Source organism: Chanodichthys erythropterus, chromosome 11 (genome assembly GCF_024489055.1).
Source record: "Chanodichthys erythropterus isolate Z2021 chromosome 11, ASM2448905v1, whole genome shotgun sequence".
Taxonomy (NCBI): Eukaryota; Metazoa; Chordata; class Actinopteri; order Cypriniformes; family Xenocyprididae; genus Chanodichthys; species Chanodichthys erythropterus.
The window spans coordinates 55,068,602-55,084,512 of record NC_090231.1 but is presented as its reverse complement, the minus strand read 5'-3'; the positions used below and the strand labels follow the sequence as shown (position 1 = coordinate 55,084,512).

Below are 15,911 nucleotides of genomic sequence, written 5' to 3'. Positions count from 1 at the left end.
TTCGAAGATGAACGAAGGCATGAGGATGAGTAATAAATTACATTATTTTCATTTTTGGGTGAACTAACCCTTGAAGGAGGGCACTGAATCATTTCAGCATTGCGAAGTCTGATTCATTTTAGGAATCGATTCTTTTGGATCAGACAAATATCTGCTGAATCATCACTCAAAATGTTTCCAAAAAGTACATTCTTCGTTTACATCTCTTAGCAGGAAATAAAGCTTTTGCGTGTTTTAATAAAATGGTACATAAAAACTCTGTTTCGCTTGTTCTGCTATTATCTTTCCAAATTAACTTGTTCAACAGGTCAGATTATTATTGGTTATCGCAAAATGAAAAAAAGCCTGATTGGTTCTGAATTCAGTTATTAGGCATACAGTTTCTTCTCACAATCACAAATTTCAGAACCTAACGAGTCAGAAACTCGCTCGGACCCGTTCAGACAGGGTTCGATGGATTCATTATGAAATTCGACTCAAAAGAATCGGACACTGCGTTCAAACGATTCATCTGTACAAAAAAAGACTGGTTCAAACTTAACAATAACGACTCATCTGTGAAGCAAGTTACTTTAAAAGTGAAGTTTGTTGTCGGCGGCTGTCGTTTTGGTTTCTAGCTGACCCACCACACAGCAGTGGAGTTGGGTGGCTTTTAGGACGCGAGGGAGGGGATTTTCACGCCGGATTGCTAAAATGTGAACGTGCTGAAAGCGAAAGCGGCAGATGAAGCGTTCGGGCGTCATGCGGTAGCGTTGCGTTAACATTAAAACACACAGATCATGGATACCCGCGCGTTTAGAGCGATGTTACTAGCGATATCCGATAAACTCACTGAGGAAAATGTGGTGAGTTTAAAGTTTTTGTGCACAGACATTGGGAAGAAAAGGCTTGAGAAGATCAACAAGGGTTTGGATCTTTTCGAGTGCTTGATCGAAAGAGCTCAAATCGGGCCTGATAACACGGACCTTTTGCGAAAACTTCTGAAAGACATCGGTCAGACTGTTCTTATTGAAATAATAGAGGATCATGAGAGAAAAGCAGTTTGCAGACCCGATGATGGACTGGATGCGGAAGAGAGAGGTTTGTATATTTTCCTGAACTCTTGCTGTTCATGTTACACTTGTGTTCACTGACAGTAAAGTGTGATAAGGCAGTTGTAACGTTATATTTTTGCTTGACTCTCTAAACACCTCTGATTTTAAGTGAGACGATAGTTTTAAGGGCAGACTGGGATGCAATTTCAATCATATTTCTAGGTATTCTGTCGTTTTATTTGACTGAGGTGATGTTTATTCTTCCGTTTTATCACTAGTGCGTGAAACGCATAAATATGGCAAGCCGTTTTAACATTTAGCCTAGAGGAGAGCGGGCCACAAACTAACACTTTTTGACTTTCTCAGTTTGTGTAAATTCGCTTGGGGTTCAGAGTATTTTTTCCCTCCACATTAATTTCACACATGTCCATTACAATTGTGTGGTTTTGTTTCATTAATACAGTGTATACTGTTTTCTTGATTTCCCCCGAAAGACTGGAAGTGAAATGTGACAACATGCCCCATAGGTGTGGCACATTGTAACATGACCATACAACAGCTTAAAATGTTATCTGCTCTAATCAAAAAAATATACAAGACATACTAAAATATTTTGTCAATAAAATACAATTATTAACTTATTCATATAAAATAATGGCATTTTTTAATAATTAAAAATAAACTAATTTTTGTGTTTGACAACAAACACACCGCAAAACCGCTATACAGCATAGTTCAAAACATAATAATAATTTCTGAACATTGACTCTGTCTTTGTTCACCTTTTCTCATGGTTTATCAAAAGAATTCACAAAAGTATAAAATATAATAGCAAAGTTCCCACCTGCACAACTGCGATTTAAACCCGTCTTGTGTTTTCGGCTGGTTAGATCAGCATTAAAGAACTACTTAAACTGTTAAATAACTGATATACGATTAAAATAATATGAGATTTGTCTCATTTTAAATAAACACAAAAAAATAGAGATGAAAAAAAATTAAATTAAGAAATGTACTTTTGCTAGGGTTAAATCTTCCAAAGATTTTTTTAATCTTGGCGCAATTTTTTCCACTACACTAAGTACACTAAGTTTCGTCCTACTGGCATGTGTGGAAAGTTTTAAATCATGTGTGTTACAACTAGCCCCACCTTACTTTGTGTGCCGCTCTCTATTCCTTTAAACGAACTTATACCGATTACATTTTAGTTATACTTATTTTTTAGTAATATAACATAATCCAATAACTTGTATCTTTTTCACCGATAACTATATTAGATAGCCCTGTTCCAATAGTGACAGATTCTGACATTCTTCTATGTCTTTACTGGCAATATATTGCTTATATATTCATTAAATTTGTATTATGGTGGTCTTGTCTTTAGTTGCTAATTATGGGAGAATTTGGGACATGTTGGTTAAAAGTGGGGATGCACGATATTGGATTTTTGCCAATATTTTCAACTCTTATTTCTTTCCTCAGGCCATCTACCTCATGAACAGTTAAATGCCCCCCACTTGTGCAATACACAACACTATTTATACTCCTATTATTTATTTAACATGCCATATTTACATTCCCTTGCATTTGTATAACATACATGTACATGCATTTGTCTATGTTTGTATATTGTGTATGGTTTATTACATATTACTGAACTATATATAAAATTATTTAATTTACAAGTGTCATGTTTGTGATTTTTATTGTAAGCCATAGCTTTCCATTCAATTAAATCAGACTTGTGTTTTTGTGACATCAATTACTGCTTTATTCAGATACAGAAGTAACTTCATGTTATTTGTGTCTCATGTGATGTAACAATATCTTATCGGCAAGGCATATTGGCATAATTGTTTCATATTGGGCATGTGCCGATTATTACATTTTAAGCCTTTAACGGCCAATTCCAGTGTCGTGTAGGTAATATCGTGCATCCCTAGTTTATAGATAGTTCATAATTTTTTTTATTTTATTTTATTTTTAAGTAAAAAAAATTTGTAGTATATTTTATTTTTAGTATAATTCAAAAACCGCCCCCCCTCAGGTCTTGGTTCATATTACTTTGCTGTGAAATGGATTTTTATTAAAGTAGCCTAAATGTTAGGCCGCATTTACACTGCAGGTCTTGATGCCCAATTGCGATTTATTGACTATATCCGATTTCTTTGACAAGATTTTTTTAAAAGTGACCCATATCCAATATCTGCATTTACACTAACACTTGCCGAACAACCCAAGGTAGATGGGCAAAAACAGCGCAATTTTGCAATGGGTGCAGACAAAATGATAATACAATCTTTTGCTTTCCGCACCATCTTTAAAGGTCAGCATAACATTGGGTTGAAGCTTCGTCTTCCATCGCACCATTGAAAGGTCATGTGATCATGTTTGGTCCACCTGCGTTAACGTCATTCGCCACTGACGCTTTTTCAATGATGTACGGCTCGCATTGACCTTAATATCCGATCTATCCGCTTACTTGGCAGATGCAAATGCACGTATCTGATTGATATCAGATTTCCACATTTGAGGGAGAATAACGGAAGAATAACAGATGGATCTTATCAGAGAATAACGGAATCCATGTTCTTTTTTTCCCTGCATAGACATCCGTTGGTCATATCCCAGCTGTGACACATTTGAAATATCAGAATTGGGTCACTTGAACCATGTAATGTAAATGCGACTTAACTTTTACACTTTAATATTTAAACTAACGTTTACTGCACTGAAGCAACTTAGGAATGCATCATTTTTTTTTTTTTTAGTATGTATCAAATATGATCCATCAGGATTTTATTGAACATTTGTACATCTCTCAATCATCATTGTATTGCATTGCATTATGTTGAGATGGTTTCTGTCTCTTTTTTTAGAAAAAATAAACTGTGCAACGGATGTAATTGTTGAACATCTGGGTAAAAAGTGGCTTCAAGTTGGAAGAAAACTTGGACTTCAAGACGCTCAGCTGGAAGGCATCCAGGAAAAACACAGCCGTAACCTGGAGGAGCAGGTGAGGGAGCTCATCGGACAGTGGATGAAGATCAAGAAAGAAAACGCCAGAGTAGAGGATCTCATCAAAGCTCTGCGAGACTGCAAACAAAACCTCACCGCTGATCTTGTGGAGAAAAAACTCGGTATACCTTGAACATCACCACACCTCCTCCATTTTTGTCTGTTTTTGGAAGCTGTTGTATTACAAAAGAAAAGAGCTTGGGATTAATAATGTGAATTTCCTTTCAAAAGTGCAAATGAACTGAATTGTCTATTGCTGATTGTTTACAGATCTTGAATTAATTTTTGGTGAACATTTAAAACCATTAGATAATATATTTTAAAATGATTATATTCCAGAAAATTACATATTGAATGAGAATTTCAGTTTTTACAGAACATACTCATCATACCACGCTGTTCTTATATTTACTGATTTTGTGAAAAGAATCTAGTCACGTGACAAATGAATAAAGGGACTCTTATGATGTACCTCAGAGATCCAGTGATCATTTAACAGACCTTTCATCTGTTTGATAGAGCACATTTTATAAAAAAAATAAATAAAGGCTCTTTATTGGCATTGATGGTTCCATAAAGAACATTCGCGCAACTTTCCCATTACATGAGAGGTTCTAATGGTTATTTATTTTATGGCATCAATGGAAAAAACCCTTACAGAACCTTTATTTTTTTAAGAGTGTAACTTTCACAGTATTGATCCATTATAATCTATTATATAACCAAGTTTCATTTGCAGATATTCTCAGATAAAACATTGTTCAAAATGGCTGTAAAGCAAAGTTGAAGTCTCTCTCACATAGGCATGTTCAACATGTTTCAGCAAGAAGTCTCCTGCCGTGTCTTTTCAGCTCCTCCAGAAAGATTTCTGGAGATTACAGTATTTGTAGACAGTTTATTTTGAGTCATCTCTCTTTTTCCCACACTAGTTGTATAGGTTGAGTTTGGACTGGCCTGGGCCGTGTTTCCCAAAAGCATTGCAAACCTAACTAGAAGTCCATTGGTGCTAATGGAACACACTACACAACTTTAGAATCTGAACAGATCTTGAAACACTAGACGTTATACATTTGCTGACTTCATAATTGGTTACAGAGAAAAGCTTAGTAGCATAAAATAAAGTCCCAGATATACTTCACTCGCAATCGAAGAATGAATCGTGATGTCATTTCAAACAAAACCAGGCTCTGCCTTCTTTCAGATCTTCTCCGGTTCATTTCTTCTGTTTAGTCCATCAAGGTCAGATGTCCACGAGTAAAAACGTGAACACACTGCAGAGCCGCTTCATAGCAGAAACTGAAGTTGTAATTGTTATTGAAAGACACTTTTTTCATGTTTATATTGTAAAGCTGCTGAATTGCAGTTTTTGCAAACATCCACATCACTATGATCAGATGTTTTCTTAACTGCTGATTTCTCGCTGCTGTCATTTTTGTTGTGCGTTTATTGTGTTATTGAAAAGAAAACATGCAGCACATATTTACATATTCATCTAAACATCACTCTCGGCTGCAAATGGGCAACAAGTTTCTATCTACAGTATCCAAAAACTTCCCTGTGAGTATATTGAGGCCTTAAACAACTGAGGATCACACACTACTACCAGACGCTGAAGTTGTTCCGAACACAACAAACACATGTTACTAGGAGATGCATGACAAATGAAAACAATGTGTGTTCTAAAATGTTTTATGTCCTTCGACTGGACAGATTCATAGTCTGTGCCCATCATACACTGTCTGTGACAGTTTTACAGCGTCGACTCCTCCAGACTGCAGATGTAGGGTCAAAATTTGTGTAGTGTATTCCAGCCTTTAGGTTTACTATGCTTTTGGGTAACACAGCTTAGCTGAGCTCAAACACATTTAATACAGTTTCACTGGTTCATGAACACTATGCTCAATAAAAGTTCTTAATGTCAGTTCTGATGTTGCTTTTAACTCTTATGAAACATCTGTAAATGTGAACAGACTGCCTTCCTGAAAGGCCACATATATGTGCACAGTAATGTTAATCTGTAATAATTCTCTAATCATTTCCAGAATTGCAGTACATTTGATAATACATGTTATTCTTAGACTAAAACAGTCTATTTTTATATATTTTAGGTTAATATATCTAATCACTTCCAGAATTTATATTTATATTATATATATATATCTATATATATATATATATTATATATATTTTAAAATATAAAACCGTTTTAGATGCATTAATAACACTGTAGCAGTCAGGACCCTGCTTGAAATTCACAACTATCCAGTAACTCGTACTTTATTAGTAATGTTAATGTCAGGCGCCGCCTGCTAAAACTTGCAAAATAACCTGAGGCGAATTAAATTAACAATGCTCCATTATGTGAAAAAAATGGCCTCTTTTGTTGTAAATTGTCCTGGCCTACAACTAAGCACAAAACTCAACTTTTTAAATGTTAATTTTCATTTTTGGGTGAAATATTCCTTTGATTATTTACTCACCCCAAGGCCATTGAAGATGGATACGACTTTCTTTTCTCAGCCGAAGAGAAATTCAATTTTAAAGGAGAAAAATCATAGAATGTTTTCCATGTAATACAAATGAATGGTGCTCAACGTAGACAATTTTTAACGGTGCAAAATCCATAACAACGTCATACCTAACAACTCCCTTCAGCCGTGAATTATTCACGATACAGCACTAGCCTCGAGTACCTTGTTGCTTTTATAAAACGGGTACCACACAATACAAATATTAAAGCCAAAGAAATATGCATCAATGCAACTTTTCAAGAAGTAAAAATCACAAAAAGCCTTCCTTCCGCCCAAAAAAATAGTCCCTGACCGTGAACATCAACAGAAGTTATATTATTACGCCATTAGATGGCAGCAAAGACTGTCTTTATGAGTGAGTCAGTCAATAGCGAAGACTTTTATATTGATACTGTTTTGAACATGGAGCAAGACAGAACGGACAAATGCTTTGATTAATGCTGTCAGTGTCAGGGCATTTTCCTTCAGGTCAGTCCTATGTTCATAATAAAAAATCAGTTTAAATGTCCGATGCATTATCTTGTCCTTTTAACAGTTAAGGGGTTTTCCTGTGACTGACAGCGCTAGTCAAAGCATTTGTCAGTTGCGTCTTGTTCCGTGTTCACAACAATTCAGTCTTTTCAATATAAAAGTCTTCGCTACTGACTGACACACTCATAAAGACAGCCTTTGCTGCCATCTAATGGCGTAATGACGTAACTTCTGCTGCTGTTCACGGTCAGGGACTATTTTTTTCAGGCAGAATTAAGGTTTTAGTAAAAGTTTACTTCATGAAAGTTGTATTAATACATATTTTTGGCTTTAATATTTGTATTGTGTGGTACCAGTTTTATAAAAGCAATAAGGTACTCGAGGCTAGTGCTGTATCGTGAATAAGTCATGGCTGAAGGACGTCCTTTGAAGCTGCCTAAATGTGTTTTTTTCGACCGTTAAAAATTGTCTACATTGAGCACCATTCATTTCTATTAGATGAAGAAAAATCATGGAATATTTTCCTTCAAAATTTAATTTCTCTTCGGCTGAGAAAAGAAAGTCATCCATCTATAATGGCCTTGGGGCTTTGTGTTGCCTTGTGCCTAACAACGCCCTTCCGCCGTGACTTATTCACTATACAGCACGGCCTCAAGTACCTTATTGCTTACATACACACACACATACTATATATATATATATATATATATATATGTATATGTATACTAAGCTCTGCAAAGCTCATTAACGAAACAGTTGAGCTGACGAGTTAAAGACGACCCTTATTTGTTGTCTTTGAATCAGCATTGTAAAATTGCTCTCCTTCAAATCCTTCATTTCTTTTCGGTTGAGGAAACAAAGTCCTATCAATCTCAAATGGCCTTGGGGTAAGTTAATCAGGACATTTTCATTTCTGGGTGAACTATTAACTTTAAATGTTCACTTAATGTTTTAGAAGCATCATAGCCACTATACAAAGATAAGAATCTCTTTCATGTTTATTTGGTATTTTTTACATTGATTAGTATTGGCGGTTACAGTAGATTCATGTAAAACCATGTTCACAGTGGGGCACATTGGAGGCAGAGCGTGTGGAAATGGGAATATTTCTCATGACCGCTCACACGCACCTGGACAAGACCACAAGAAGCCCGGAGGTTTTGCCCTCTTTCATACTTTATATCATTTAACAACAGAAACATTCTTGCGCGCCAAATAAAAACAAAAAGAAGCATTAAAAAAGTTAAACGATCCCACTGACTAGATTTTAGAATCTCAAGACTCCAAAGGGCAGCTAAGAGCATCTGCCCAGTGATACTTTGTATATTATAAATCCATATATCTTTGTGAAAACGTAAATATGCAATGAAGAATCCTTCACTTCTGAACTACAGGGAAAAAAAACATTCACTATAACAATCTAACATATTATACAAAGTATATCAACACACTAACACGCTTCTCATGAAAGATTCGCAAAACCTGAACATAAAGAACGTCGGCGTAGATTTGATCAAATACTTGAAAGGATTCTGATACATATCTGAAATGTGAAATGCTAAAATAATAAGAGGACTGCGATGATGATGATGGTCACTGATCTTCCAAAACACCCCCGACGGTGGCGATTCACACGTGAACAAAATGGTGGCAGATTTTTGTCCAGACATTAAATGTGTCCATTCATCCGTGTGCTGCATTAATAGCAGTGCTGTGAATGTCTCTGGCATTTTACAATAAAGGCACTGATCTTTCATTAAGCCCGAGAAACAAAGGGGGACTAACTATTCTTAAAGTCCTCTAGCATGTCAGCAAAAATCCAAAATAAAACACTGTGCGCTCCTCACTAATCTTCTCGCGTATCGTGGCATTCTATCCATCATCTGGTTGCGTGGCAATTTCCGTGGTTCGATGTGATGCGACCTTACGGCTGCCACAAACAGGGTGGGGGTCTCGCCCGGGGTAGAGCGGGTTCTCAGGATGCGATGACTTGGACGTAGTTAGCAGGGTAGAGGCCCATCTCTCCGCTGGTCAGCTGTCCTTTACACCAGCCCTGCTCGTCCTCCTCACCCAGCTTCATTAACTCTTCACCTGCACGACACAAAGACACGTATCATAATACCACGCTTTAAGGCCGTTCACACCAAGAATGGCAGCTATATTAGCATCTACACTAGCAGACAATATCGTTCTGTTTATTCTAAGCGCGCTGCCACTTTAAATGCTCGAGCGCTTTAATGTAGGATAGATTCTGATTGGCTGTCAGCGCTTTTAAATCGCTCATCAGCTGGAAAAAATAGCTCTGAAATTGATTCCAATTATATTGTTTCTCTGTGTTGTTATAGTTGTGGTGTGGACTCTGTTATTCTTTGACATTTAGAATGATTTTTAAAACCATTATCTTTATCATCCTTGGTGTGAACGGGCCTTTACTCTTCCATGTGACATATCATATATGAGGTATAAAGTAAAATCAGCCAGTCATAACCTCAAAATAAATCCAGCAGACCCTGTCTTGAGGCAGAGGCTCGTGTATCACTCTCAAGAGTTTATTTTGTGATTATAACCAGCTGACTTTACATTTTCCACAATATCTCTGCTCTATATTGGCTAATATTACTGATTTTTCATTAATTGCTATCAGTTGATTTTTTTTTTTTTTAAATTAACAGTAGAGTCATTTAGTTTTACAACAGATTTATACATATTATGCATTCAACCAAATGGCTCCAAACTGGGATGTGCATGACTGTGTGAAGTGAAGCCTTGCTGAGTCAACACAGAGTTTCACAAGCGCTGCAATGATTTCACTCTTGGTTTGCACACCCTTGTGCCTGTGCGGACGAGTCGAGCATAAACAGGGTTTCACTGCACTATTAAAAGTAAATGTGCCTGAAATATTTTAGTGTGTATTCAGGGAACTTCAATATTCAACTGCCTCAAAAATCTTTTCCTTTATGAAGGTTTGCTGGAGGGGCCATTTATAGTCTTTAGAGTTCATGCAGGAATTTAACAGTTACTCTGATTTTTTCCTTCATTATGAAACTTTCACACATAAAATAATAGTACTTTTAAAAAATGTGCATTTAAAAAATTTAGATGCATTAGATGAAGACAGCATTTATGCAATGGCATCTTTAACTGAAAGCATTTGCTTTTGCTACATCCACACCACTAGGTGTCAGTAAAGTCTAAGAATACTGTCATATTGGTCAGTGCAACAAACAAAAACACTGAGTACACCTTTAAAGGTGAAGCATGTAGTTTTTACAACACCAGTTTTGTAGAACCTAGCGGAATTACAAAAATAAAGCATATTTTCAAAAGCCCCTTTCACGCATCATGTTTCCCCAACTCAAACATCAAAATCACAGCTCTTACAGGTGCTTGTGAAAGCATGTCTCAACAGGTAAAACTAGTTTCACAGGTAAAGCTACTTTCAATAAAAGGTCCAACATATTAGGAATACTTTTAGCCGTGTTATGCTGAATAGTAAACAACTGAGTAGGCTAAACACGAGCGTATCGCTTATAATAAACCCATCCGACGTATCTGCACTGGCCTCATTTTTTACATGATGTGCCACAACTGTTTCGAGGCGGTCTACACTGGACATGTCAGTCATGCTACGGTAGCCACGCCCCAACTCTGCCTGCTAGAGTAGCCACGCCCCAACTCTCTGTCTGCTACAGTAGCCACGCCCCAATTCTCTGCCTGCTACAGTAGCCAAGCCCCAACTCTGCCTGCTACAGTAGCCACGCCCCAATTCTCTGCCTGCTACAGTAGCCACGCCCCAATTCTCTGCCTGCTACAGTAGCCACGCCCCAACTCTCTGCCTGCTACAGTAGCCACGCCCCAATTCTCTGCCTGCTACAGTAGCCACGCCCCAATTCTCTGCCTGCTACAGTAGCCACGCCCCAATTCTCTGCCTGCTACAGTAGCCACGCCCCAATTCTCTGCCTGCTACAGTAGCCACGCCCCAACTCTCTGTCTGCTACAGTAGCCACGCCCCAATTCTCTGCCTGCTACAGTAGCCACGCCCCAACTCTCTGTCTGCTACAGTAGCCACGCCCCAATTCTCTGCCTGCTACAGTAGCCACGCCCCAATTCTCTGCCTGCTACAGTAGCCACGCCCCAACTCTCTGTCTGCTACAGTAGCCACGCCCCAAGTCTCTGCCTGCTACAGTAGCCACGCCCCAAATCTCTGCCTGCTACAGTAGCCACGCCCCAATTCTCTGCCTGCTACAGTAGCCACGCCCCAACTCTCTGCCTGCTACAGTAGCCACGCCCCAACTCTGCCTGCTACAGTAGCCACGCCCCAATTCTCTGCCTGCTACAGTAGCCACGCCCCAATTCTCTGCCTGCTACAGTAGCCACGCCCCAATTCTCTGCCTGCTACAGTAGCCACGCCCCAATTCTCTGCCTGCTACAGTAGCCACGCCCCAAGTCTCTGCCTGCTACAGTAGCCACGCCCCAATTCTCTGCCTGCTACAGTAGCCACGCCCCAACTCTCTGCCTGCTACAGTAGCCACGCCCCAATTCTCTGCCTGCTACAGTAGCCAAGCCCCAACTCTGCCTGCTACAGTAGCCACGCCCCAATTCTCTGCCTGCTACAGTAGCCACGCCCCAACTCTGCCTGCTACAGTAGCCACACCCCAATTCTCTGCCTGCTACAGTAGCCACGCCCCAATTCTCTGCCTGCTACAGTAGCCACGCCCCAACTCTCTGCCTGCTACAGTAGCCACGCCCCAATTCTCTGCCTGCTACAGTAGCCACGCCCCAACTCTCTGCCTGCTACAGTAGCCACGCCCCAATTCTCTGCCTGCTACAGTAGCCACGCCCCAACTCTCTGCCTGCTACAGTAGCCACGCCCCAACTCTCTGCCTGCTACAGTAGCCACGCCCCAATTCTCTGCCTGCTACAGTAGCCACGCCCCAATTCTCTGCCTGCTACAGTAGCCACGCCCCAACTCTCTGCCTGCTACAGTAGCCACGCCCCAACTCTCTGCCTGCTACAGTAGCCACGCCCCAACTCTCTGCCTGCTACAGTAGCCACGCCCCAATTCTCTGCCTGCTACAGTAGCCACGCCCCAATTCTCTGCCTGCTACAGTAGCCACGCCCCAATTCTCTGCCTGCTACAGTAGCCACGCCCCAATTCTCTGCCTGCTACAGTAGCCACGCCCCAATTCTCTGCCTGCTACAGTAGCCACGCCCCAATTCTCTGCCTGCTACAGTAGCCACGCCCCAATTCTCTGCCTGCTACAGTAGCCACACCCCAACTCTCTGCCTTCTACAGTTGCCACGCCTCAAATTCTGGGAAAGAGCTGGAAAGAGATTGATGGATCTGAGCGGACCACTCACAATGTTTAGACGATGTGTGGGAGACTCAATGTTTACACTTTTGGATGAGAAAAACCCTTGAATGGCATACTAATAGTAGTCAATGAACAATAAACTGGGTTAAAAATGTATTTTAACATAAAAATCACCTTTAAATCTGCTTTACTAGAGTACAAAAACACAAAAACTTCAGTACATGTCCACCAGGTGTCACTCTCGGCATGTCTGTTGTTGCATATAGTGTTAGAGCTGCTGTCTGGCATAATGAATTTAGTCCGTTTCTTGGGTAACAGGGCTGATAAATGAGTTCTTTAAGCTGTACATGATATTTAACACATGCATGCAGATTTAACAAACCTCCAGGTAGATCCTGCTCTTCTATCCATTTAAGTTCTACCCTAGCAAACGAAACCAAATGACATGGTTTCATTATTATTGTCCTGTGAAGATTTGATTTACCCTCATTCTGCATTACTAATGTGTCTGCTTCACAGCTTCCTGCGGCGCAGACTCCCGCTAATCTACCCAGCAGACCAAAGAAATTTAGCATTAGAGTCAGTCCTGTCTCCTGAACTCAGATTAAGCCAATCAGAGGGGAGGACACAGCTCTATCACTGACCCAACTGATGACTTTTGGGAAGCCTGTGAATTATTCTCGACATCCAGGGATCAGCTGATCACTGAGGGAAACTATTGATTTATTAAGAAGTCCATAGATCAGCATCTGATGTGAACTTTGAAGCGAAAAACTGGGAAATGTTAAAAACAACATTTTTTTTGTGAACTAGGTCCCTTTTCCCAATGGAAACAAACATTTCCCTTGTATTGTTACCATTTATTAATGTGTGTTCACACTTGTAGTTTAGTTCTCTTGGTTCTTTTGGACCGGACCAAAAAAGAAAATGATACATTTAGCCCCGGTTCACTTAGAAAGGCATATTTCCAGGTCTCGATCCACTTGTTTGGTGCGCACTTATTCAAATGAACCGCACCAGAGTTCGTTTTAATCCAACCAACCAAATCTGCCAAAAGTGAACACACCCCAACACTTTACAATAAGGTTCCATTTAACATTACTTAATTACATTAGTTAACATGAACTAACAATGAAAATTAATTTCAACATTTACTTAATAAATCATTTAAATCAAAATATGTGAGCTGACATGAACTTAAAATAAAGTATTTTTATTGACTTAACTTTACCAAACATTATTAAACACTAACAAATGTATTGCTTATTACTAGTTAATATTAGTTAATGCATTAACCAATGTTAACTTACAGGACCTTATTGTAAAGTGTTACTAGTGTAACAACTCATATCAGCTTAATATAAGTGTTCAAAATCAATCTTTGTATTGCTGCTTCCGTTTATGAAAATTCAAACACTGTAATATCAGAAATGAGTATGTTTGTTTTGTGTCAGTTCACTAGTTCCAAAGCAGTTTCATGGGTATTGTCTAAATGTGAGGAAGCTGTCACAAACAAACCCATGTAATGTGTCATTTACGGTTTAATCACACACATGCGCACATGCTTCGATTGACAAACCCCATTTCATTTGGTCCTTTCCGCAATGCCTTCTGAAATAACAGCACTACCATGCACAGAAAGACATTGAAAGAGCAAAGAAAAGGGGTTCGATGAATCCACAAGCCACAGCCAGCCGTTCCATGTGTATGTATGTTCATGTGTGTGGCATTAATAAGCATTAGTAGGGATTAATACCTGCTTTAAAGCTCAGCTCATCAGCCTCCTGCCCTGTGTAATCATACAGCGCTCTAACGCGAACCCCGACTACCTTCTCCTCCTCGTCCACCCCATTGGCTGCGATGTATTTCTTGGGGCTCTCGTCATCAGACCAGTCCGAGGAGTAGTCTTTACCCGCCCTGTGTGGACAGCAGAGGAATTAGAAATCTGCACAAATTCATGGAGGAATCATTTTAATAGAAGCTGGAAGAATCAATTTGGCAATCAAGTGATCAGTGATAGTTAGTTCAGCTGAAAACATTTGAAATGTTAATATAAATCTATTGAAGGAATTAAACTCATCTGTGGCATGCCGTGGATTATCACAGAAACTAATTTCAACGTGTCCCTCAGTTTGTAAAAAATGAACAAAAACAAAACACATTTACAGTAATGGATGTACAGTAATGCATGTACGTTTTTTTTTATGTTTTTGCACTAGGGTATATGGGTGTGCGTGACGAATTTCATCATTTCTACATTAAGCACGTACTCTTTGCCCACAGCCAGACTTTTAAGTCTAAAGTATACTTCACTTTTTATGTGTACGCTAGAGTCCGCATATAGTGCGTGTGACACGAATTTCATCAACCGCACTAATAATTTTCCACAGCTCATGTTGTCTAGAGTTTTTTTTGTGTACTGAAATTTCTCTGAAAGATATTTTTGCAGTGTTTTGTCCGCTGAACAATCTAAAAACACATTAAATAACAGTAAAAACAGTACAATCCACTGAAGAGATGTACAGTACGTCTATCCCTCATAGCCTTGCTTTCGTTCCCATTAAAAATCAAAGATGGCAATGCTGTTAATAAGGTCTATAGGGGAGCGATTTCAAACAAAGACATCAATAGCCATGTTTGCATCCACCTATTTTTATGTGAATTTTGTAAAAAATAAAAACGCTGGATAGAGAGATGTGCATAAGTGGAGTCATTTTTTTTGTATTCAATAAGGAGGCATGCTTAAACGATGCGCAGCCAAAAAGGCATGCGTGATGGGACAGCATAACTGGACTAATCAGTGGACCATCTAAAATGTTTTGGTCATTCTGAAATGCCTGAGCCAGTCTGTCGTCAAAGAGGTTGGGTATTATTACCTCCAGGAACGGTCTTACACGACTGCGTTCCCAAAAAACAAGCATCCGCATCCCAAAGCAAGATAACATGACCGCGTTTCATTTCTTCTGCCTGCTCTGAGGCGCAAATCATTTATTATATATGAAAAAGACCCACAGTGGCTTCTCCTACTGCAGCAATTTGCATTCTTCTTAGAGATATTTGGCACCAGTTTATCAGGAAGATACAATTTTGTTCTCTTTGACTCACTGGATGGAAACTGTGCTTTATTCACAAATGTTTTATGTGATGTTCCAATTAAGTTAAATTCGCAGCTTTAGATGGAAACAGCTAATGGATGGCTGCGTGGATAAAAAATTGTGCAGGGAGGTTAGAAAGTACAACTCCAGCCTAAAAGATTATAAAGATGTATATGGGTTATAACTTGCGGAGAGAAAATTCCCAGGCACTGGTAGTTCAAGTTGTGGTAACGCACCTGCGCCGACCGCCTGTGTCCGCATGCACGTCAAATGGCCTATATTTCAAAAAGCTATGCATTATGCATGAAAATAAGAAGTATACTCTAGGCTTTACTCTGTACACTCCGCTCACACGTGAGATTTTTAAACTGTGTGTAAACTGTCTGGAATCCACACGTAACAATGTTTAAGTTTCATGACGATACTTTTAAAAGAGTGTGTAAAGTT

General features: G+C 39.2%; 2 protein-coding genes across 10 annotated transcripts in view; one reads left to right on the top strand and one right to left on the bottom strand.

Annotated features, from left to right (window-relative positions):
• Window positions 1–497: 497 nt before the first annotated feature.
• The window catches only part of fadd (Fas (tnfrsf6)-associated via death domain), a 39,995-nt gene continuing 24,581 nt past the window's right edge, over window positions 498–15,911 (top strand). Inside the window, exons 1-2 of the mRNA XM_067400099.1 lie at window positions 498–1,080; window positions 3,914–4,174. Coding sequence (XP_067256200.1) covers window positions 780–1,080; window positions 3,914–4,174 — 562 coding nt within the window. The 5' untranslated portion in view covers window positions 498–779. The remainder of the gene's footprint in view (window positions 1,081–3,913; window positions 4,175–15,911) is intronic.
• Window positions 7,873–15,911, bottom strand: part of pacsin3 (protein kinase C and casein kinase substrate in neurons 3) — a 49,356-nt gene continuing 41,317 nt past the window's right edge. The window contains exons 10-12 of one of the 9 annotated variants that reach the window (XM_067400095.1): window positions 14,199–14,286; window positions 12,752–12,792; window positions 7,873–9,145 (exon numbers count right to left, since the gene is read on the bottom strand). In XM_067400095.1, the coding sequence (XP_067256196.1) occupies window positions 12,781–12,792; window positions 14,199–14,286 (100 nt within the window). In that variant the 3' untranslated portion in view covers window positions 7,873–9,145; window positions 12,752–12,780. Of the gene's footprint in view, window positions 9,146–12,751; window positions 12,793–14,125; window positions 14,287–15,911 lie in introns of all 9 variants that reach the window. The other 8 variants (XM_067400097.1, XM_067400094.1, XM_067400091.1 and 5 more) reach the window with 8 other exon arrangements.